Source organism: Catharus ustulatus, chromosome 1 (genome assembly GCF_009819885.2).
Source record: "Catharus ustulatus isolate bCatUst1 chromosome 1, bCatUst1.pri.v2, whole genome shotgun sequence".
Lineage (NCBI taxonomy): Eukaryota > Metazoa > Chordata > Aves > Passeriformes > Turdidae > Catharus > Catharus ustulatus.
This window is the reverse complement of record NC_046221.1, coordinates 31,404,505-31,430,185: the sequence shown is the minus strand read 5'-3', so window position 1 is coordinate 31,430,185 and position 25,681 is coordinate 31,404,505. Positions and strand designations below refer to the sequence as shown.

Genomic DNA, 25,681 nt, shown 5'->3' with positions numbered 1-25,681 from the left:
CTGACACCAGTTCAGATATGCAGACTTTCACAGCAAAGCAACAGCAGTGAAAAATTTCTCTCCTTTCAGATCTGGCATCTTCCACTTTGGCTGTTACTGTGGAGAGCACAGTTGTTTTGAAGGGTTCTGATCCAAAAAATGTCTGTACAGCCTTGTGCCAGCCACAAGACTCAAACTGTGCCTTCAACTTGAAACTGCACTCAGTAAGAAATTTATAGTAACAAGTGGGAAATTATACGGTCCTTTTGATCTGCGTTTGCTAACATGCCAGCATGTCAGTTAGTTATTTTATGGTTTTGGTTTACATTGGGAAGTATTTGACAACAGTACCTAAGTAGTGACCAGGGAACAGCATCACACGAAGGAAAATTTCTTCTCCCATAACTTGAATTCTACTGATTTCCAGATTGTCTAGGCAGAAGTCTAAGGACATACCAAAGCACACTTAGGTTACAAACTAGAGGATAGGAGAGACTACAGTGGGAGAATGTTTGGCAAAACATTTTCTTGACAAATAAAGAATGGACCAGAAACTGAATGTAAGAGCCACAAAGGCCCTCCAGGAACAGATGCTGCACTGGTGCTGACACAGTTTTGAGATGGAGACAGCTACTGGTTCCAGCACATTCAGTTTTGGTGCAGGTTGCTAGGGCCAACAGAGATATAACACTCTACCTAATGTAAAACAAGGTATGTTTTTAGGGTATTTTCCTTTTACATTAACAGATAAAATGTGCCCTGTGCATGATGAAAGGTAAATTATTGACAGCTTCACAGGGACAGATTTAGCATAAATTATACTTAATGGTAAAGTGCTATGTAGTTCAGTGGAGTTCAACAAGACGAAAATTAAGTGTGAAATTTTGGACTTTGTCCTGTAAAATGTTAAGAGAAGCAAGGCGAAACCTCCAGAAGATTTCCCAGACAGCAGTTTCACATATTTTAGGGCCACCGTATGCCACAGCTGAAACTGGGAGGAATGGTTGTGCCTCCCTTTCCCACTCGTGACCCTTCTGACCCGGAGGATGATGCCCTCCTTCCCCACACTGCAGCACACACAGCAGTGCCACAGGGGCCTGGGGGACATGTTTTAACCAAGATCAGCTCTTCATTCCACCATTCCAATGGACACATGAATACTTGTGCTGGAACAAGTGAGGTGACTGTCCAGCAGAAGAATGAGGGCCCTGAAGAAAGAATATCTTATCACCCTACATACACTGGCACAAGAAGAAGAAAACCAAACAAACCAGAAAATCAGCACAGAGCTCAGAAAATTGCCTACTAGGTCAAGAAGAAAAGGCAAGACAGGAATGGTGCAGCTGACACAGGGATGGAAATTTATGGCAAAGCTCTGCTGAGATTGCTCTGCAGATCCTCCAGGAAAGCTGAGCTACATTTGGAGGGAAGGAGTTCAGGATGGTGAGATGCAGCAGAATTTGCAGTATGTGCATAAATAAAATCTGTGCCCTATACCTCTCCCTCTCACAATCCTCATTCTCGGACTAAGAAAACAAACCAAAAAAAAGAATCTCTACAATGGCAAGAGAAATCCCTGAATATCAGCTTATGTGTCATTACAAGAGTAACACAGCCCTGGGTTGTTTTTAACAACTCTTTTTGATTCTAAAATATTCATACTTTCCCATGTATTCTTCATGATGTCATTAGAGATTTCTTTGACAGAAACTTCTCTCATCTCTGTTGATTTCTTTCTTAACTGTTTTCAACGATATTTTTCCTGTGTTCATGGACAGTCAGAACCGTGCTTCAAAATCCCCTGGTTTCCACCTCCCACATAGTTCTCTTACATCTTCAGAGCCTTTCCCACCCTCCCTCACAACAGCATTTTAACATAGGAAGTGCTTGTGTAGCTCATTTCTGCCCTACTACTCCATTTATAAAATTCTCTCATAACTTCTTCGAACCTTTCTCTTCTACCAGTCCTTCTTTCATACTCCTTGAGAAAACCTAAGTAAAACTTACTATATCCCATGGAATTATTACTGTGGTAACTACCAACAATACTTAATAGAAACAATGGAGCAAAACTTTCCCCCTCTTCTGAAAAAGATCCTGTAGGAAAAACAGTGAAGCAAATAAAAGGATACAAACTTTCTGATGTGTGATGGGAACGAGCAGATATCTCTTTGGAGCCTGGAACAGTTTTGAGCAAATGCATGACATGGGCTGGAAAGCTATTAGACCCAGGTAAAATGCTCTCCTGAATTTAGGTCCCACTAGATTTCAGTAGCTGCTGTGCAAGGATTTCTAGGATGAGCCTTTTGAAGCATCCCAGAAATTTCTGCATAGTCCTTTAACATTACACACCTACATGAAATAAATATATGCAAATATAAAGACAGTATAAATATGAATACTGGTAATTTTCTTTTTGCTATTTCTAACACCATTCTGTGCCTCATAATTCCATCATTATTTATGTTAGCATAAAATCTCAAAAATTCTGATATTGCAGTACATATATTCTTTTAAGTACTTCAATATTTCAAGGTCAAATTCAAATTAGAATACAAAAAATTTGAAGAGTCCAGGAGTTTTACATTTTTGTGTCTGTAAAAAACGACTTCACAAGGCTTAGGAAAAACACACATTTTCAACCAGGATGTTTAACTAGAGCAAGTAGATGTAGAGAAGTAAGAACTTACTGTCTCTGCAAAAAATGGAGTTATGAACAGGTAAATAAAAAAGCCAATTTCACTAAATGAGTACAAAAGTCCCAAAAGAGTCTCTGTGCAAGATTAAGCAATAACAGTCTGTTTTCCCTGCTCTCTCTCATATTGTTACTGCACAACACCAACAAGGTGCTGGCCTTGGGCACCAAGAAAGAAAAAGGAAACTTGGATTAAGAACAGAACAATTGGGGGAAATTATTAAATTAACATTAAGCTTGCTCATTATTCCATTCCAGACTTCATTGAAATTGAATAACTGTGGTTCCTCCCTGTGGCATGCATACCTTCAACCACAGGGATCATGAAAGAGGAACAACAGTCTTTGATTGTAAAAACATGATTTATGTATTTGGCATTTTCAAAGAATTCATTCCGTTACTTCTCTTGTCTCCCTTTGATGATATTCAGTCTTATTACCAGAAAGAACATGTTATCATTAGAATAAAGTAACCTGCATTTCTAGCACATTCATCTGCAAAAGGCTTGAATTCTTGGAGCTCATCATGTTTGGATACTCCACAAGCTGGAAGGAGTTTACAACCATGAGACGCCAAACAAACAAAACAGATGTGCTGGCTATGCTCAGATTATATGAAATGCCAAAGTACCTTTACAGTCATGCACAGAACTGCCAGGTTGACAAAACATAACAAAACAAAACAAAAACGGCAAAAAATAAAAAAAACCCCAAACAACCAAACAAACAAAAAAACAGAGCTGCTTATTTTATAATGGGAGTTAAACCAGCACCATATCATCCAACCACAGAGAAGCTTCCACGGATTTTGCAAGCCTTTTTACACCACTGCCATTTTAAAGTAGAACAAATCAGGTGCCCCCTGATGACACACAGAATCTGCACAAAGACAAAAACATGCCATTTATTTAGAGCAGAAAGCTAAAAGAGATAGAATTCATTAGATAATTATAATCCATTAATATTTCCCTGTTTTGTCAGCTGCCTGCTTCCTGAACAACAACCACAGGCAGAGGCTGCACTGACACTGCTACTTTCCTATTTTTGCTCTTCACTAAACTGCCACTAAAAGCTAAAAGCTTCCTCCTAGTTATACACATACAAACACAAAGATCCCAGTGAACTTCCTTAGGAGAGAATGAGCCTCACTGCACTCTTGAACGACAACTCTGCTTTAGCTTTAAAGTTTTCTACTGAGCAGAAATGTTTGTGCAGCAATCATGAAGAACACTTCACTAAAAATTTGTCAGTTTGCTGAAGCTTCCTGTTATGTCTTGTGAAAATCACATAGAAGGCCACTTGTACAGCAGACATCACCTTTATGTAACAAAACGAGATGGGTCCATTTTGGAGGAGCTTTGTGCATATGTGACATGTTCACACTGAACATGGAGCTTGACAGAGCCGAGCTCTAAAAATAGCACCTGGTTATCCTCGTTCTCATCAGCAGCTACAACCCCATCTCAGCTCTGTCATTTGGTGCATCAATCTGGCACCCCTCTCCCTCCTCCAGAAGAGACAGAAGCAGGGGTACCCTGAGGTATCTTGTTTTAGGAGAGGTAAGATGTTTGCATCTGCTGCAAGCACACATTTTAAACAATATCCCTGCCCCTCAGCAGGCAGTTATCGTGTTGTTTTGGCAGCAGGAAGGAATCTGTGGTTTTTCTTGAATGTTGCTCTTCTTTATTTAAACTACCAGAAATAAAGCAAAAATGACAGAATGCTCTGTCTATAAATAATCATTCCGGTGTACAGTTATATTAGGAGGTAACTCAGATGGCATGATAACGCCTAACAGGCTAATCTTAGACCTGTAATGCCATAAGATGAAAATAACTAGGCTAAGAATAACTGACCCAGAGGAGTCAGCCTGTTAAAGAGACCCACAGAACAGGGCATTTTAGATTTCCATGTGTTTAACAACAGCAAATGCCGATTGGTTTCTCTATGGTATTTTGTATTGTATCCAACATACAAAACTCTACCCCCGGCAGTATTTGGGAAAGGTTAAAATGAAACATCATCTGAAATCTCCCCTGTCATCTACACCAAAACCTGAAATGAATGTGCATATTTTGCAGGCTATCTATCTATTCTGCTTTCTCCCAGCTTCTGGTTTCTCTGCAAAGACAGTGCAGAAGAGATGAGCTGGGCAGTTGGCACAGAAACATGGGTCTGATTAAAGCTCTGGCAGTAGCAGAGTTACAAGCGTTCCACATATCGAGTGCAAACCTTAATGAACTGTATTCTGCACATAGTTTTATAGAAGGGAAGAGTGGCTGTAACTGTGTGTTTGAGTGCAGTGCAAACCAATACATGTTATAAAGCCAAACAGCTAAAGCAGTAAATGACTGAAGTAAAAGGCTGTTTTCCAATAAAGAGATTTAGTTCAACACACTGAAGAGAGGGGAGCTAGTGTCCTAGCACCAGTACTAGAGAAGCTCTGTACTAAATGCAGTGTTTAATGGTCTCTGAAAAGCACTGAAAGAGGTTTTGAAGTAATGTTTTGCATAGTTTTTTATTTACTTTCCAGCTTTTCTAACTTGCTATTCTTGTCACTCTAATACTTTAAATTTCAAGCTTTCCTTACAACCCATAAATATACCTTTTAATACAAAGCAAGACCATCAGGTAACCACACAGCATCAGAAGCTACGACTGGAAAAAAAAAAAAGGAGAAGGCAATGTTATAGCTTTAGTTGTTACAGCATTAGACACATGAAACTGGCAATACTGGTCTGTATTCAATGTTACCTCAAAACATAAAACCGAAAAAGCAGCTTCCTTCCATTTTAGCATGTTTTTGTTACCATAACCAAAGTTTTGTCCAGCATACATTGCAAGGCAGAGCCTCCACTCAGAATCAGTGAGATTTTAACTACATAAGACCTGCAGGTCTATGTTGCTTGTTTCTTCTCACTGTATGTGGCTAAGGTCTTACACTTCCCTAACAATATATTCAAATACTTCTGCTACTACTATGAAGCAGCAGATTATTTTGTGCCTCACCTTTACAACAGGCATTAAAAAAGCCACTCTGATTGTTATCCAGAATTTATCTTTACTGAATTTCCTCATTCAATTTTTTCATTACTCTGAAGAGAACCACAAAGCTCAGCAACATCTACTCTCATTCTTTCTTCTCTCTCCAAAGTGTTACTGCCTGAGATACCATAAATGAAACATCAGATAACTGTAAGAAGTTTATGTTACCTGATTGAGATATGCAAGTATGTCAAGTTTTTCAGGAGTATCAAATAAAAACTTTAAATGAACTTGCTTTCTGTAGGTTCTCCAAAGGAAAAGGCGAGCAGGTGCAGGTTTTGTTCAGGGGAAAAAAAGAAGAAAAAAAAAAAAAAAAGAAGAAGAAAAAAAATGGAAGAGCAAATACCAAAGAACTTTCCCTGAAGGCAATATAAATCCATGTGTAAAGCAAACCACGTGTATACAAGGTCATGCAGACACATGATAGAGACAACATACAAGACAAACTGTGCACACTGGGGTTTACTGACAGACCTGTCAAACCATGTATGATGTGATACATATGATACAGCCCAGTATGATGCGTGCAGCAGTAATTCTGTCATTTATATTCAAGTGACACAGCTTACATTTAGCTTGTATTTCCTGACTGGTGCAGAGAATAAATATTCACTACATCCACTTGTGACACTTGTGAAATTGAAGGTGTTTTACAAGCCTGTAGGTGGATGAAGCCAATCAAATTAATCATTCTGAACCGTTATATTCCCCTTAGAATAGTTTTGCTCTATCGATTCCTGATCCTGACAGGTATCATTTACTGTGTTTCACAGAAGGATTAGCTGACATAAGCAGGATTGTGTAACTTACTCAGGTCACCTGTCAACTCATTGACAAGCCAAGCTTTAAGCTCACGATCTCCTTGAACTCTTGATTTTTCACCACAACAGCTTTGGGCAGGAAGCAGAGGATACCTTATCCAATAAAAACCAAGGTGGAATTCAGGGTATTGCAAGGTTGCACATCAAGATATGGCCAGTGGAGAAGACTTAACAATCTTACCCTTTGAAAACCAGTACTGTATATTAAATCACCAAAAGTTGGCATTACTTCCTAAAGTCCCACATCTACAGATATCTGGACTGGGTAGGTCCTTCCTTCACCTTCACACAACTATCATCTATCTGAGAAATGTAGTCCTGCATTGGCTATTTATTAACTACATTTTAATGAGTGTTTTTCCTGTGGACTGTGCTGCACCAAATGCTTTTTTTCAAGGACTTACAGTTTATTACCTGTACTGTGGAAAGATCAGAGGCCAGCTGAATGTTAGGATCCATTGTGGCATTGCACACACATGGAAATGGAGTCTTTTTGTGTAAAGTAAAAGGGACAAAATAGATAAACAGAAATTCCAGCTCAATAAGAGCCTTTAGACCCCAGATTTAATTTGTAAAAGAGAAATTAAACCAACTATGGTATCAAATAAGAACACATCAACATCATTTTCTTAAATAAAGATGCACAGCGCTTGCTGCTGCATTTTAGAGCAACAGTACCATATGGAAGAATTTAGCTCAGTCTTCTCAAGATAGCTGAAACTGCTCTCTGCAGTAAGGTGTAGGTGTCTGCAAATTACACAGCTTCTTGAGTCAGCGCCGATCTAGATTGCTCCATTCATAATTAGACTTTTGATTGGTACCTATCCAGATCATCTCATTCATAGTATGACTTACAAGCAAGGATGGAGACAGACAGGCAAAGCAGTAATTGGGGGAATACCAGGAGAACTGATTCTCATGACAGAAGTATTTTCTATGCCTGCTCTTGTCAGAAATTTCTTAGACATTTTGTTTTGCAAATCCAATCCACTGACCAGTGAACCTGTCCTCTTTGGGGGTCTCTCCAGCTCAGTTTAAAATCAGTTGCATAATATATGTGCATTGTATCTAGATAATAGTAAACCTAAAAATTTGACTGTTGCTGGCTGTTTTAAGTTATTCTTGAAGTCTCTGGAGCAAGCACATCAAGGGTGCAAAGCACATACGTTCAGGGATCTGCTATTTTCTTAACTACATGCAATTTTTTAACCTGAGTATAAGTCACATACATTTAAGCGAAGATAACTTTAAAGTAAGGGCATTGTGAAAAGGAAAATTCAAATTATTGTTTCTGGCTTCCCCAAATGCTAGTGCATATTGTCATACCCTAGCTATTTCTTTCTTCCCTAGATGCATCATAAATGGAAACAATGAAAAGTTTCCAGAACTGATCCTTCAAGATGCTGAACTTGAGGAAGCTAAAGGTAACCAAGAGCAGCACCAGGCTTTGAGGTTTCATGTGACACGAACTGAAACTGCAAACTATGTATAATGTCAACTACTTGCAGTCTAGTTGTGTATTTTAAAGGCCAACTGAAACACAGAGGAATATTTTATGTTCCACAGAATATATATATATATATATATATATAAACATAGATATGTGTATATATATATGTATGTATGTATACATATATATACACCCTGGATAATGTCCTTGATCAAGCTTGTGTGGGGATCATTTTTAATCTAAACCCCCCCACCACTCTACTTGGCACTACAGGGGAAATTGTGAATGTTGTATGGACTTATCTAATGTACTATCAGATAAAAATCAACAGTTACATGATATTCTTATTTCCAATGAAGACAGGCAGAGCTATAACTTACAGAAAATCACCTCCTTTTCTTGAGTTTCAAATGAAAAACCTGTTACTATATTAATTGGCAGTTATTGGGTAGCATAGTGAGATAAACCACCCTAATTTTCACTTGTGAACTATTAATTTCAACTTGACTTAGTACTTAAAAAAAATCAAAAACAAACAAAAAAAAAAAAGCGAAACAGGAGGGAGAGGACACAATCAGCCTTATCTCTAACCAATTTAAAAGCACTGCACACCTGTTGAGCTGTTCAGGGAAACTAAGGAAATGCAATAAAGCAAAGCAGCAATTCTTGAACAAGAGGCTGACACTGTAGATGGCTTTGCAGAAGAACTGTAACACTTCCAGGAAAACTTTTGCTCTTACCTACAGTCTTTGCTAGAGCTTTGCTGTTCGTAATTATAAACGTGCTTTCACCTGATTTGTGTCCCTGACAAAGGAGCCGAAATTGGTGATCAACAATCTAAAATTGTATGTAAGAAAGGAGCACAAGTAAAGCTTTTGGCTCTTTTTCTACAAGGCATGAAAATAAAGAGTTTTTTAAAAATAAAACAGACATAGGCTCAACAGGTGTACTGAAACAGGTAATATGTGAAGAGAGATATGGTCTACACACATAATTATCTTTAAAAATTGAGGTCAGTCAGGTTTTGGGAAAGAAGAAAGAGAAAAAGGAAAATGGAAAAAAGGAAAAAAGAAAAAGAAAATAGCAAAGGGGGCACAAAGTAAGACTAAAATTCATGCAAACAATTTGCTCTGCATCCCACATATGGATCTTCTATAAAACTAACCCTTTCAGAAAAACAAAGTCAGAAACCTAGGTTTAAATACATATGAACTGGAAAACACTGTGCCTTAATAGACAAGAGTCTCATCCCAATTAAAACTGAACTGGAATTAACAGACTTTAGGAGAGAATAGGCAAGAGTAGACAACCTGAAATGCTGATGTTTTTAGCCCATGTAAATTGAATGGCAACAATTCTTCCAAATTAATTCATTCTCAGTAGCAGGTCTCAAACACAGTTAAGAAATAAATTAGAAAACACAGGGGTAGCTGGAAATACATGAGGAGGCATTCAGTGCTGTTTCTGAGCAGCTTTGAAATACCTTCATGAAATAACACATTCAGTTTCCATCTCGGTGACTCATTACATGTAACTAGCATTGCCAGGTTCACAAATATTTTTAAAGGAACAAAATAAACCATTCAGTTTAAAGATATTTTGCAGTAGCACTGTAAAGAAAAGAGAAAGGGATTGGTATTAAACCCCCTCCATATACAAACTAGAGAGAAGAAAACTCACAAAATGAGCAAATCCTGTTTATAATAGACATATGACTAGAATTGCTTATGAGGGGCTCTGAATGCAGCCTCCTGACAAGGTCTGTCTGAGGAAACCTCTTCCTGTGAACAAGCCTGTACCATGAGCCCCATTCTGCAATCACACAACAAAACAAACAAGGAAACCCAAACTCGACTTCAGTAGTGAGCATTTTGCTCCGTCTGGAAAGCAGCAGACCAAAGGAGGCAAACTCCTCGCAAAAGAAGCAGCTGCTATCTAATACACTACCAGACTCATATAACAACAACTTAGATAGAGCCCATAAAAAATAAAGTCACTTCCTAAAAGGAAAGGTGTTTTCCTGTCATGCTAGGCTGTGTGTTCCCGGTCAGCCACTCAAGTCTAAGGCACGGAGCTGTCTCTTACCTGAGCTGATCATACTGTGCATTCTTTGCTGAGCCAAGAGCTGATCACGTCCAGAAACCCCATCTGAGGAAAAACACGATTCACTCTCGTAAATTGTCTGCAGCATATTCCAACTGGTCTGCACTTCAGCTACACAAGAGATTCATCACTGCACTTGCACACAGGCGTCGGGCACGACCCTCTGCGGTCCTACCTCCTCCAGCGAGGGTTGCAAGATAATATGCTTCGGCAATTAGCAGTGTTTAAGCATTTGCACAAGTATCTATGAGGAGAGGGAGAAAGCCCAAATCCAGCGCCGGCAGCCCCCGCCCGCAGGAAGGGAGCCGTGAGCGTGCGGGGGGCTGAGCGCTGCCGGCTCGGAGCAGTTGCGTTCGGGCAGCCAGCGGCAGGTGGAAGAAGAAATGAAGAAATATCTCTGGGCTTCCTGGCAGGGCGTAACGGGGGGGAACTGCCTCTAACAAACCATCAAACCGAATAAGCCACCTTTCCAGGGCCCGGGAGGGTTTAACCGAGCTGACCCCAGCCTAGCCCCTCTCCGCTGCCGGCCGGCTGTGCCTCGGCCAGGCGCTGGGCGAACTTGGCGGGAGCAGCAGCGATAACTCATTTGCATTTGAATTGACACCCTCGTGGCCCAGCGGCGGCAGAAATAGAACAATGGCCGGCCTGAGCCAAAAATAGGTCAAGCATGGCCGGGTGATTGGAGCCTGCATTAATGCGTTTAAAAATACCACAGCAAACACAGCTGTCCAGTCTCTGTCTTTCAAACCGCCGCCCGTCCTCCGAGCGCCGCCCGGCCTGGAGCGCGATTAACCCTTCCCCCTGCCCGGCCCGGGCCGGCGGGCACACGCCAGGGACGAGGCGACAAGGAGCGGGACACGGACGGTGCTTGCGCCCCTCTCCCTCCTCACCCTCCCCCGGGGAGTGTTTTGTGAAAAGAGAGCAAAACGCCACGGCCTCTGTCTGTATCGGTCCTAAAATAACGCCGGGAGGTTTTGCTGGCAATGTGGTTTCTGCCTCGCCCACGCGCAGCCATCCTGCTGTTCTATTTTTGCTGCCCGTTTCTCTGGCTACGCCACAGTTGGCTTTGGCAGGGGAGCCAGGCGGCCGCCGGCTGCCTGCAGGAGCGGGAGGCGATCCTGCAGCGAGCCGGGCCGGGGGCAGCACACGGCGGGGAGGAGATGTCGGTGCGGGACCGCGCTGGGTGCCTGCGGCTATAAGCAGCCTCTCCGAATTTAGCATGCTGCATGTCATTCTTAAAGTAAGTCACCAGTTGTGGCACGGCGTGTTAGACACGCTTACCGACTGTGCAGTATTTGGTTGACTTGCTAAAATTTGGAGAGGGGCTGAGTAGTTCGCACTTATTTTTAGAAGCATTAGGCAATTTACACAGCGTCTTTTTCAGTTCTCCAAGGTGATGTGGTTTCAGAAGAGCAGCTTTGGACGGTGTATCAGACAACAGCACCATGCTCCTCTGTGGTTTGGCAAGTTTCACACATGTAAAGTTCATTTTTCATACTGGTATTTCAAAAGTTGCAACTCATTACATGATTAATAAACCTACAAACACACAACTTTCATTTCAGTGTTATAGACTGTACTTTACTTCTCCAAGTCCTACTCTGTCTTGCAGCACTTTTTACACGGGTGACCAAAGCCTCTTTATATCTGTATTATACAGCAGCTTGACTATTCTCCACCAAAACTTTGTCTGCTCCCATGTTCCTGCTCTACGGAAGCAACAATGGCTACTGGGATGTAATTCCTCACCATAATCAAGAAGCCAACACAGAAGCTGTATTGGAACTTTCTAGAAATCAACTATCAACATAATATTTTGCTCCTGAAGACACAGGAATTTGCCCAGTATTTGGGGCTTCTCTTCTGCCTTTTGGTGAAGAATCTTCTGTCTGCTCTTTAACTTACATGATGGGTCATAGCCAAGGGCAGTATATTTTTAAATATACTTCTCACAGTTGTGTTACCGAATAAAAGATTCCCAATAGCAAAGTACTATGACACTCCTGTGATGTTTGTCTACTCAATGGCACCTAGAAGTCTGTGTGGCTCAAGTCTTCCCATCATCCCAAACCTTTGCTTCTTCTGCGTGCCAAAGCACCTGGTCCTGCTAAGAGTTAGGACCTGCCCCCTGGACAGAGAGAGACCACTGCAGCAGGCAGCAGCAGGGCTTTTCCCTGCAGAATCCTCAGGTTAGCACCCATCACTTCTTGCCACCCTGCTCCCCTTGGTGTCTCTCTCCCTTCCCCCTGTTTCCCACAGGAGTGCTGGTCCCGAGGAAGCAGTGAAGCTCTGCAGATGGCATGCACCCAGCTCTGCCAGGGGGAATGAGCAGGGGCAGCACAGTGACAGGTAGGGTGTTACAGTGCAGGATTTCAGATGAGCACAACACCTACCACTGCATCTTTAATTGCTGACCATTTGGTATCATAAACATGTTCTCTGGAAGATAAAAATACCCAAATGTTTTGTGGGAAATGTGTGGCCTTTCCACAGTACAGGGCAGTTTAACACAGTGCAAGAGGCATCACCGGTAGGAACAGAAATCTCCTCAATGCAGAAGCTTTTTATAGACAGAAGTAAATAGAAAAAGTGGAATTGCTTATGCCCTTCAGCCAAACAGAACATGACGCTGTTTGGTGATTCAGCGCCTCAAAATAATCAAGTTTCATATTACAGGGAAACACGGGAGGAATAAGTTAAAAACAGGTCAGAACATGGAAAACTGTGGAGTGTGGGATCCTGGTATTAGGTACCCATATGTGTTTATAACTTCTTATATATGCAGCTGCATTTTTAAAGATAGCGTTCACAGCTCTAAAAGACTTAAAATACTTCAGTAACTAACTAAAAGCAAACTAGATTCAAGAGCACAAAATGTACATTTAGATACTTAGCTGCAAGTGTTCTTAATTCTGACGGACATATTTTAAACTGACAGACACATAAACTGTCTTATGTTCACTAATTCACAGACCCCAATAACTACAGCATTATGCTTTGCATTTTAGATGATACATAAAAACTATATAAAAATATTTTACTTATGAAGTCAGTCACCTCAAAGGTAGGGTTTTTACAACCTGAATTCTTCTGACTTGCTTTGACATAGTATAAGCCTACTTTGGTACATGCTTAGGTTTAAAACACATGTGTAAATCCATTTCTTTTCAACATAATATTTAAGCACATGCTCAAATTCTATTGATTGCAATAGAATTTAAGCACATAGTTAAACACTTTGCTGAGTCAGCCCAGACTTTAACTGCAACATCACGTGAATTTAAAGAGCTCCTTAAGAGTCTCACAGGGGAAGGATAAAGGGTTCATGCCTGAGGAAAATCTGGTTTTTATTTTTAAATCTATGGATGTTATAAGGTGACATTTTCATACAGGAACATGAGGGGATTTTTTCTGTTTTTTCAAATGCATTTCCTAAACTTGGAGAAGTTTAATGATGCTGGTGGTGAGAGTAAACTGCTGAAATGATTTAGTGCTGCTGAGGTGACTCTAAATGCAATCAGCTACTTTATAAAAAACGTAAGGCATGTTAGTAGCACTGTGATCTCATTATAGCATTTTCACAATGTGTTTCTCTTATTTTCCCTCTGAGTTGTTAAAAACAAATAAATATAAGGAAATTAAATCTGGAAACCACATTACTACAACACATTAAGACTAAGAAATGAAGCCCCCAAATTAGAAAGAGCTAGGATTTCTACTGCATTATTAACTCTACAACATTACAATTATTACTTTTTTCTTTTTTCTTTTATTTTTCTTTTTTTTTAATTTTTATTTTCCTTTCAAAGTACAAATAGTATATTACTAATTTTTTTTAGCATATCCCATTTCTCACTCATACTGTTCTGGAGCACTGCCTTCATTATTATTAATAATTTAGTTTCAACTTCTGCAGTTTTCTTACTTGTAAATGAATATTTGCATAGATTTTTTTAAAATCATGTTTCTCAATTGTATCACATAAATATTGAACATATTAAAAAAGAGATGTTCTCTAGCTTCTAGTCATATGCTTAAATGAGGACATTGCAGTCTTACAGGTGTCCCATTCAACCTTCTTTCAGCCCCTTTTTCATTTCGCAAGTGAAAAGGCTGTGAGTAATAACATGCATCAATGTCAAACAATTCATAAACAAGTGGGAGCTAAATTAAGGTTGCATGAGTAGAATTAAATTTGGCCTATTTTAGTACTGAAGGTTTGAGTTCTAATCTTTGCAGCCTAAAGACTTCCTAACTATTTCTGTGTATCCAATCACTGGGATTAAAAAAAAAAAAAAAAAAAGGAAAGAAAAAATTAACTATTGTATAGAACAGATGTTTCTGAAGCCACAGTTCATTAGATACCATTAGTACCACATGAAACCCAAACATCCAGCATAAATTACTGCAGCTTACACTAGAGGATTAACCATGTTAACGAACAGCAAAAGACTATTACCACAGAGAAGCAGATGGTTTGGGAGCAGAAAGAAATGAGGGGAGATGCTGTAATGCTCTGGTCCTGCTCCCTCTTGGAACCAAGGGACCATATTCCAAGTCCCTGGAGGAGTTAAAATGGATCACTTAATCCATGTGCTCTCGATAGAAGTACAAAGTATGGGAATGTCTCCGACCAATTCTCTGTGTAGCAAGCCTTGGCATTGCCTGTGCAGGAATACATGGTGCTTTTCTTTGCATGGAAAACCATGTGATGGACATTTTTTTAAGTGAGGAGAAAAATGCAATTCTAGTGTTTTAGCTCAATTCAAGCTTCAAAGGAATTTTCTGGGACAAAGAAAGGCATATCTGTAGCTTCAGGGGATTTTGTGACAAACAATGGGAGAATAAAACTTTACAAAGTTTTGAGGATAAGAAGTGCTATGCTAGATAAATGTATGCCTCTCTTATCATCTCTTGTATGAGAATACAAAGAGCCTTGCATCTTTCTCATGCAAATTAGCTCAGGGGTTTTGTAACTAGTTGATGACATCACTTCTTTCTCCTCTTAAAATACAATTTTTGGTTCATATAAATAAATCTACTAGAAATTAAGTCTTAGATTCAGGACAACACCTCAACAGCACAAAGTTGATTATAAGCACAAGGCTTAAGTTAAGCCTATGCTTAAGGGCTTCATAAATTCAAAGGTACTTTCCTGAATCACAAAGCCCAAGTAATAAAAAGACCCTAACGCTAATATAGAGCTATGAAGTAAATAAATATTTAGGTTAGGGAAAAACTAAAAAATGCCTTTATTCTGTTGACAAAGTTGTTTATCAAGTTGTAACTAAAATCTCCGTGTTTTGTGGTAGGACCGAGGTAAATTGCACGTAAACAGCACAAGCCAAAGCTACATCTGATACCAACAAATAAATGCCTCAGACTGGCAAAGCACTTTGTCCCTTTTATGCCATTAACGAGTTTAGAGGAGATACGAGCAATGTGAGATTTCCTGACTCTTCAGAGCTATGCCCACCTTCCTTGAAGAGACATTAGTGCTGTGCCTGCTGAGCCGGCTCCACCAGGCACACCTGGGTGGACATGCATAAAGGAACCCTCCAGCACATCACCTGGGACAGCTGCCAATATGTGCAGCATCCTCCAGGCGTTTCAAGCTTGCTGCACACCTAATGAGCAGATAATCTGAACCTCCATGCAGGGTTTTGGAGTGCATCTCCTACATGGGTAGTCCGGCTGGTCAGATCACCTGGTCACCCTTCCTGGACAAGAGACTACTAAATCCCTATGGCTGGAAAGCCAATAGGAACACTGTCTCTGGCTTGTAATATATGCCTGGCTCTGAGTGGGATTTTTTGGATTTAAGACAAGAAATGTAGGCCACATTGCCTGGGGAATTGAACTGTGGAAACCAATGGCCGTGCAAAGCATTTGGAATCATAGCAGAAGTCAGCCAACCAAAAACAAGCTCCTAGGATTACACCAAGACAAAAAGGACTAATAAAATCCTTGGAAATACAACAAGTTTGTACGGAATAACAGCAGTGAGATGATATACATATCATAGAATATCTTGGGATACTGTAACTTCTCCCAGTATAAATACTTGAAAAAGAATGCTGAAAAACTGAGGATGGCTAGACATGCCACATGCATAAAATGGGTTTGGAAAACCTTTGAAAACTGGAAACTTAAAAACCTGTGATACTAAGTTTATTGACAAAGCCCAGGGGTGGCTCGGCATTGTCTACAGTACGAAGGGTAAGATGTCTAGTGGGGTAGTAAAATGTTTTTTGTTTTAAGAAATAAGACCTTAAGAAAAATCCTTTGGTTAGAAAAATTCAAGCCAGAGGTGGGCATGCATTTTAAGCATGCGTCAAACATTGCACCAACTTCCAAATGAGCTTTACATCAATATTGACCATGTATCTGAAAAGAAAGTTTTAACAGTTATGTATGTCAAGCTACAGGCAAGGTTTTGTTGTAGGATTCCAATATAGGTCTTATCTCATGCATCTAAAAAGGTCAGATCATGGAGGTAGAATCACAGAATTGTTTAGATTGAAAAAGACCTCCAAGATTGTTGAGTCTAACCCTTAATGTAAGTACATCCTAGTCCACCACCCAGTTCCCACTTCAGGTACCTTCAGTGCTAACAAGAACTACTAAATATTGCTTAGCTGATGGAATTGATAGAATAACAAGTTCCACAGTAATTTATACTAAAGTAAACTAAATATTCCTATATAAGAAATAATTTTATTATTTGAAATCATCCTCTCCTGAAAAGCAGAGGCTTAATTTTTGTTTGTTTCTTTTTTAATCCAAACTCTGTTTACTTTCCTATGATACTGGATAAGCTTTTACAAGAGTAGAATAAAGAAGTTCACTGTAAATAACTTGGGAAAAAGCCTTTGGAGAAAAAAAAGGACTCACAAAATATTTGTCTCATTTTGCTATTCAAAGCTGCCCTTTTACATCAAATAATTAGATTTCAAAAATAATGTCTTTCTAAATACAGGCTTGGATTCATGAAGTGATGAGGTGGTTTAACACATTACAAGCAGATTATGAAGCTATAGTAGATTTAGAGCAGATTTATAGTAGATAGATACCAATGCAGATTGGAATAATTACTCTTTTAAATTTTGAAAACAAAGATGTTTTCTTTAATATAAAAAAATTAAAATTAAGTCAGAGAACTGTCACTAAAAGCCACTGGAAGCTTGGCCAAGAAAAAACATTTTACTTACAGCACTAAAAAGGGCCTTCTTTAAACTGAGGTCCAGAGAATGGACCTGAGATGCCAAACCATGTGCTCAGCTGAGGGCACACACCAGTCCCTCCCACTGTGCTACTTGGATCTCCTTACTCTCCCAGCATCTCCACCCCTCACAGGGGAGCATTCAAGCACATGGAGAAACAGTGATGGATGCACAAACATCCCCTGAGAGCAGTAACAAATTGACCACTGCTGCGCTCTGGAAAGGTCATATCTCATCCTGGTCAATAATGTTGTTATGAAACCGCACAAAATGCTCATGGTTAGCTGGGCCAGCATGGCAACAACCCTCTTCTGGGTTTTTTGTCAAAATGTTTCCGTGAGCCCAGATCCTTTTCATCTAATTTGCTTTGTCCTCTTGAACTTTGACAAGGATCTGCAACCCTAAATGTAATCAATATTCACCAGCTTGGGAGCTGATTTTACACTGCTGGTGTATTTGGGGCAATGTTAAAAGGATGAAATTGTGACTTCTTTGGATAGACTGTAAATATTTTGCCTGCCTTCTGTAGAACCAGCATTTCATCTGAGGACCAATATGATCTTAATTTTCATTGTGTAACCAACAAATTTATAGATTGTAAAAGAGGGGGGAAATCAGAATAAAATTGAAAGCAAGGTTTCATAACTCTGAACTGAAAATTACAACACATTTCTAGTAAGTATAACCTCTCCCTTTAGCTGAGCAAACCACCTTGAATCTTAATGCAGATACTTACTGCAACTGAAAACACCTTTACAATGTACTATGGCACTGCCAAAGTGTGTCACAAACTTGACTTTTGTAAATACAGTCATCCTACTGGTATTCCTAAGGCCAAACCATCCCTAAGAAGGCTTTTATCTATCCTTCAAACCGATTTAGCCAAATCTTGCAATATTCAGTTTGCTAGGCACTCCATCCCATAGAAGGGGTGGAATTAATGGGGAGGGAAGCCACAGCAAATGCTCAAAGTCACACCTCAGCAGGCAGATGTGGGGAGCTGCTGCTTCCACATGTCCCTCATCTGCCCCATCTCTGGCTTACAGGAGAGGGATGCAGGTGGGTGAAATCTCTAGGACAAAGGCTGGTCTCAAGCCCTAGTTTCCTAGAATGAGAACTGTTCACATAAAACCTGCCAGATTCTTCTGAGCTTTAAACCTGTGCAATGGCAAAAAATTGCACAGGTCAGAACTGATAATTTTCACTAAATCATGGGGAAGCAGGAAGATAATACACTGAATGCATGTTCAGAGAGTACTCCCATTCTAATCAACTTCAATCAGATATATTTATGTCTTGCAAAGAATCTGGGAGGAGAAAGCTCTGGTTGTAACTTCAACCCTAATTACTGCTGGGAAAGGGCAGTCCAAAAATGAAGTAATAAGTGAAAAGTAAATTGCTAGTGCTGGAATGCCAATGCCATGAGCCGAGAAGAAAGATTATTTTCAATGACCTCAAGCTTCTGACCATTCAAAATGTTGGATCAAAATGTTGGACTCAAGGCCTGTTCTAAAAATATCATGGCAGTCATCTGTGTGCTACCTTTCTGCTTGGTAGTTGAGAGAACAGGGTGGCAGGGCAGGTGATAAAGGCAGGAAAGCAACACCTTTCAGTCCACAAATCAGAGGATCTGCACTATCACAAGACAGGTCTCACACAAGGTGTCAGTCCCACATGGACTGGGCTGTGGGTGCTATGATTGCATTTCATTTCCAGTCCCTTCTCCTCTTGTTAATGCACTTGCCAGTGAAGATAAACTACTGAGAACAGAGATTTGGAATTTTTTTAAATCTGAATATAATCCAAACAAAGTGTTATGATTAGTCTATGAAAAATAAAAAGAGTTCATTTTCAGCAGGCCATAAAATAATGCTGTACACAAGATAAGTGGCAGTCTTGGCTAAAAGTATCCAAGGACAAAAGCTAGATAGATCAAGGTGGCATGTATCACCCAGGGACTGTGTCTACAGGAATGAATAAATAAATCCCAACCCAGATTATTTTAAACTTTAATAGTCTTCTCCATCTTCTCCCCTTACCTCTGCGAGAATTCCAGAAAAAAAAAGAAGAACTAAAAAATAGAGACAGAAAACCTGGGCAACTAAAAAATAAACATAGAGTTAGCAGATTATTTACTTGCCATGACTTAGCAGCAGAAGACAAAGGATGAGAACTAAAGCCATGAGACTGGTTTTGTATTAGCTGAAAAAGGGGTGCAGCAAAATTGGGCACCACCTTAGCTAAAAATAGATGTGCTGAAATAACAGGGCTGGAAAAAACACACATAAGTTAACTACCAGTGTGATGAAACAGGCTTAAGTTTGGTCAAGCTTTTCTTTTTAATTATTTTAATTGCCAGTAAGAATGACTCTAAAAATAACATCCTAATGTTTTATAGTATTAATTTGCTTACCATTCTAAAGAAACGCTTGTCTCTATTTTTGGACTATACACAAATGTGACAACCTTGCACTTAAGGAATAATTTACTTGAAGTAACACAGCAGAGCTAGTTTTATTTAGAAACTTCAAATAAAATGCTACTGTAAGCTATTTAATCACATGGTTTTCTTTCAATCACTGTTTACAGGCATACAAAGTGCATTTCTCATAAAGATATTATATGTATAAATCTCATGTGTATGTATAAAAATTTAAACCGATTTACAGCACTTTCAGCTACTGCTGTCACACATCACAGTTGAAATACTAAAGCATAAGTACAGTGATGTAAACAACAACAAAAAAACCCCTCTAAAAGGTACATAAGCAAGTGTCTCATTTAAAAACATGTGATTATCAAGTATTTTATTGACTTGGGCCCCAAATCATTGTATGTACTTTTGTTCATTCAGTGTCCTTTCAGATGCAGCAGAAAGCCTCCAGCAATTCAGAGACAGTATGCTATTCTGGGACCCAACAGAGAATGAATAAGTTGAGAAACTGAGCAACTAACTATATTTGCAAGGGGAAATCTCCAAGGCATACCTACCAAAAAGAATGTCAGGCTGGAAATACACCAGGATGGTTGCCGACAGAAATATTTCACCAGTCAATCTTTTACAGTCCTTTGGCTCCCTTTTTTTTTTTTTTGCCAACTTACTTAGCACTGCAGGCACCAGCAACAAACAAGTTTGGGATGTGCTTCCATTTCTCACACCCTTTTTCTGGAACTCAGCTGTTTTGTAATACTTTACCTTCTGATCCAAAGACCACAGACTTGTCACAAGATGCCAAAGGGGTTTGTGCATACAAGTGCAGTGAGAGAAGGAAAGGACAGAGGTGGTCAGTAGACCATTAGTGGCTATGTAGATCCTTCAGAGTGACCTGCGGCTGTGGAGGGCTGGATCCAATGCTCACAGTAACTCCTTCAGTGATTTCTTCTCAAGTGGCATTGAAAATAATGTGTTTCTAGTGCATTAATCTGAGGACAGCTATTTCCCCAGCATCCTAAATATGACCATCCTCTAGAGAAGACCATGTGTGCTAAACAACACATTTTTGGAACATTTGAATCACAGCAGCTATTGCTGTAGCCTTGGCACTGCTGCACTGATGATCAGTAGAATGATCTTTACTCGTATGGGACACAGGCTTCACTGGCAATATCATGCTAAAGAGTTCCTTATATGCTCCTGCTACTTTGCTGTCCTTGTTCTGATGGCAAGATTTTACACTTATTTATTCATTTGAAAGAAAATCAGATCAGATCAGTTTTCCTGATCTGCAAGACCCCAAAAGCCCAAGCACAAAAAGCAAGAACTTTTTATCCTTATGAGATCCTCTGCCTCATCAAGCCACAAGAATGGTGACAACAGTTAAAAGGACTTCTGACAGTGCTACACTAATGTAGAACTCTTTTTACTAACTGATATAACAGATATTCAAGAACATTTGCATATTGAAGACATTGATGAATCAAAGAAAACCTATATGGCCATGCTAATATATATAAAAATAGATATATAATCAACATAACTGACTACTCAAACTAGCCACCATCATTTAAAGATATGCACAAAGCCAAGAGCACTCAAATGTATTTTGGACACTCTGGGGGGGAAAAGAAATCTTATAACTTGAAACAGGTTGTTTTTTTTTTTATGTTGGTATAGATCTAAATTGCATTAGTTAAGGAAACAATTAAGGTCTCCTTTGAAAAGGAGAACAGTATTCTTTAATTAGTTTCTATACAGAATACACTATTTTCTGATGATGCAGAAAAAGGAATATTGGGTTGGGCAATTTCTCCAAGACTTGAGCTGATGCCTTTACTTTTCATATAAATTCAGATGAAATTTAGGTTACCTTAGGACTTAGACTGGCTAATGGACTCTGGTTTCCTCCACATCTTCAAATGCATGTGTGCAAAACTCCCGCACCAGCCTGTAACTTTCCTGTCTCAGAGGAGGCAGCAGTCAGTGTGCCATTAATGCACTGAGCAGACAAAGGGACATTCTCAACACTGCTGGCATCACAGGAGAGGCTGATAAACAATCCATACCATTTGGCCACCCCATTTGATAAGGTTTACATTTCATTGTCTTTGGAAGAGAAAAATGATACACAGTAAGGCTTGTTATGTGCTATTCTGCTCAACACATAGACTTGAAGAGAATTGATTTTATCCATCATTAAAATTAATTATAGAGTTTTCAAATTTTCAATTTACAGGCAAGATATGATGCTATATTACCCAGTCTGTGAGAGGGCTGAACCCTTGTCATCTTGGAAAGTGCAGTATCATTTCCTGATTTCACATACAAACACGGTAAACCAGGCTGAACGTGGCTTGTGCCATTCTCTGTCACTCAGAGCATGAAATAATCTATTTCTGACTCTCATGAATGACCAGTTCCCATATTTGACAAAGTAACATTTTTTTCTCTACCTGAAGCAATGTAATTTTGCACTGGCAGAAAGCAAGACCTGCAGCAGTCCTAGTCTGGCAGTACCAAGAAGAAAATTTGCTTTTCATCCATGTAGCTATGAGATACATACAAAACACTAGTGGACTTTTCTGACTATTTATTTTTCCTTACAGGTTTCTGTTTTTCCTGTGGTAACACTCAAAAAGATAATGGGACTTTTGCATCTATGCATCATATGTTTCTTAAGACTGCCCATGAGGGATGGTTAATGAATGTTTAAAAAAACCCAGAATTGTTAGGGGACTGGGATTGAGGGTCTAGAGTAGCAATTGCTGATCACAGATTTCCAGGATCAGAGATTCCATACACTCACTCTATGTTTCAGTTCCCCATCTGTCCAATGGGAATGAACAGCAGTACGTTTCACGTTATTGTTTAGAACACAAGTGCTTTAAGGGTGCTCAGACATCATGGAAGTGGAGAACACACACTTTCTTTAGGCTAAAATACTTTTTGCTAAAATACTTTTTTTTACTACAGCCACAGTCAGCAACTGGTAATCTGCATCCTTCCACAGGGAATTGGCAACACTGATTACTACCCATGGCTGTCAATGCTTTGTAAAGCCTACATCAGATAGTTGATTACTACCAAAATAAAATATGTGTGATTTCCCTAAACCACAAGAGGAGATGTTTTTTTCTTCAAAAACTAGAGATGAACACAAAAAGTCTGTTTGCTTTCATATTTCAAAAGCTTTTTGTTTTCACCTGTGCTCCCTTAACTTGTCCTTCTCTTCAGAACATTTTATGTAGTTCTGAAAACTGAAGAACATTGCCACTTGCAAAAAAAACCAACCCACAACTAAAAAAATTTCATGTCTCTCTAGATTCCCAGGCTTACAATTTACTGATATTTCCATTCACAGGGAGAAACAAGACAGCTTAGCAAAAGTTGTGACAAACAGTGAATCTCAGTCATGTAGACACTAAACTCTTGGTTTTAAAGGGAAAAAAATCATCCATTTTATCTCAAGACAATGAATTTAAAGAAAATAAAAAGCAACAAATACCTAAAAAAACCCAAAACATGCCTTTGAGTTAACATTTCTGCCATTTAATCTGTTGTACATTGGCGAGTTAATGAGATGAGCTGAAGGACCTTTCTTCCTATTCAGTTGAAACTGTGGCCATACACACCCTGCTCTTTCTATTTCATCTTCAGCCCAGACCTGGCATGGGCAGATAGCTTTGGTCTATTTTTGGAATAAAAATATTTAAACAATGATTGACCATGATAAATTGTCTCTGCTCTCATCAACATTAAATTAACCAGTCCTCTTGATGCCTTTCTCATGAGTCTGGAAACCTCATTTGCAAATAGGGTAAATATTTCTGTAGGATGTTCTTTTCAAACTGATCAGAGCAGTCTTTGTATTGTGGGACCCATTTGTAAATGCAAACCTTTCTGTCTTCGTTGCTACCCCCATCAAAAAGGATGGTGTTTTCCAAGGAAAAAACCAGTAGGTGATGACCATCTCTTCTAGAGTTTTCCTTCCTTCTGTTACTCATTCTTCATTATTGCACAAACATGACTGTCCTGCTCTTCTCCTTTAACTCCACCTTTCAATTGCTGCTAAAATTGTGACTCCCTCCATGCTTCACTTAGTAAAATCTCAGACACTTCTGAGGTTTCTCCCATGCTAGTCTCTTGTTTGTGAAGTCTCCCAAAAGATGGCTTAAAAATCTTCTCTGTAGGTCAATAAAAGGGTTTGAGCTCCTTTGCTTAGAAAATCACTGGCATTACCGAGTAATATGGTTCTTTTCTTCCCTATCTGACTAAGTATGGAGTTTATACAGCCAAGATATTTCCAACCACCCAGGCTGAAAAAATTACTTGGAAGAGGCTTGTTGTGATGATAAAATGTCTCCCATCAGATGAAAGAAGAGGTTGTGGCTTTGTACTGTCACTGTGCTACCAGTGCCATTCCTCCTTTCCTGTACTGCCAGGTGCTGGAGATATTTCAGATTCACCAACAGCCTGCACTTCTGCAAGACAGGTTATTCTACTGGTCTGCTACCAGCTAAGAAAATACCCTGTAATCATTAGAATTCATATTTATTCCAAACCCACTAATTCAGAATTCACTTCACAAGGTTTTAACTGCTGAATATTGAACTCAAAAAGAGATGCAAAGCATTCCTTAAAAAATTACTCATGTCAAACATTTATCAGCTCTGCCATTCTTTTCATGCATAGGTGAATGCCTCTCTCATCTATGTTTTTTTCTCTTGTATTTATTTTCGAAAGTTTCTGCAAAGTGTTCTACAATCTCTTCCCCTAGAAGCTTATCACTATTTTTTTTGTTTTAATCTTCATCATTCTATATTTATCACTGTATTTCACACATTTACTTCTTCTTCTTTGATCCTTTAATAGACATTGTGCACTGCAATTTCTTTACTTATTAACAGCCCAAACATTCTTCATCAAATCTAATTCAGAATGTGTTCTTTACTGCTTGTTTTCTTATTGTACTTGTAAACTTTCATCTTTCCTCTGTCTATAGAGATGCCACAGGATTTGTTGTCTAAACTTCTGAAATTCTCCCTTTGAGTCCCCAAATTCAAAGTAATCTTCAAACACAAACAATTCTGTCACATCCTTTTTTTTTTTTTTTTTTTTTTTTTTTTTGAGAGGACAATGGTGGTTATAGCATTCAGAAATCACTCTATATTTTAAGTTTCATCACTCTCAACTTTGTGTCTCTTTTCCCCTGGAAATGTCTAGCTCTTTAAAAGCCAACAAACTGGTAGAGACCTCTCCTGTTTTGCCACTTAAATAACAGAGGTGATTCTCGAATTCAGCATTTTCATGTGATAAATCGGTGCAATCCCAACTGAAGGGAAAACATCCAAAAAGCATAATTTCTTTTTGACTCACATGTCAAAGCAGATGTAAGGACACTGACAACATACTGTAAGACTTGTATACTTAATTTTCACCATTTTTAATCTCTCCAGAGGCAGCTTTAGCCTTTGTTATATGGAAAACAGAGAGGTATAAAACTGTATTTTTGGCAAACATGAAACAAAGGTAGGCTTTTTATTTCAGAACAGAAAACACTCTTTCCACTGTGCACAGTTGCACCCTGAATAGAACAGGAGGAGTGGAAGGTGGTTGCAGAAGAGGGATAGTTACTGTGCCAACTTGGAAGTCTGCTAGAAAAACAAACACACAAAAATGGCACTTTGGGAAAAACCACATTGTTTATCAGTCTGAGACTGAGCAAGATACAATGACTTAAAAGCATGTGTTCAACGTCAGCAAACAGGATGAGCTTGCAAAGTGTACAGCACAACTTTCTGAACATATCTAGGTGTCCAAATTTCAACAATTTCTTCAGTTCTCTATGGAAACTTTCCTGTCTAAATCTACTAAATCCTTACATTTTTATTTCAAAAGTGTGTTCCTGTGGAGGGGAACTTTCTAATTT

The 25,681-nt window shown here is 39.2% G+C and overlaps 1 protein-coding gene across 14 annotated transcripts in view; it reads right to left on the bottom strand.

Moving 5' to 3' along the window:
• Positions 1–25,681, bottom strand: part of HDAC9 (histone deacetylase 9) — a 462,497-nt gene that overhangs the window by 268,539 nt on the left and 168,277 nt on the right. For 2 of the 14 annotated variants that reach the window (XM_033083020.2, XM_033083024.2), the window contains exons 1-2: positions 10,558–10,784; positions 10,075–10,137 (exon numbers count right to left, since the gene is read on the bottom strand). The exons of 1 other annotated variant lie outside the window; for it this stretch is intronic. In XM_033083020.2, the coding sequence (XP_032938911.1) occupies positions 10,075–10,137; positions 10,558–10,684 (190 nt within the window). In that variant the 5' untranslated portion in view covers positions 10,685–10,784. Of the gene's footprint in view, positions 1–10,074; positions 10,138–10,267; positions 10,789–25,681 lie in introns of those variants that run through there. 11 more of the 14 variants (XM_033083051.2, XM_033083060.2, XM_033083076.2 and 8 more) reach the window with 9 other exon arrangements.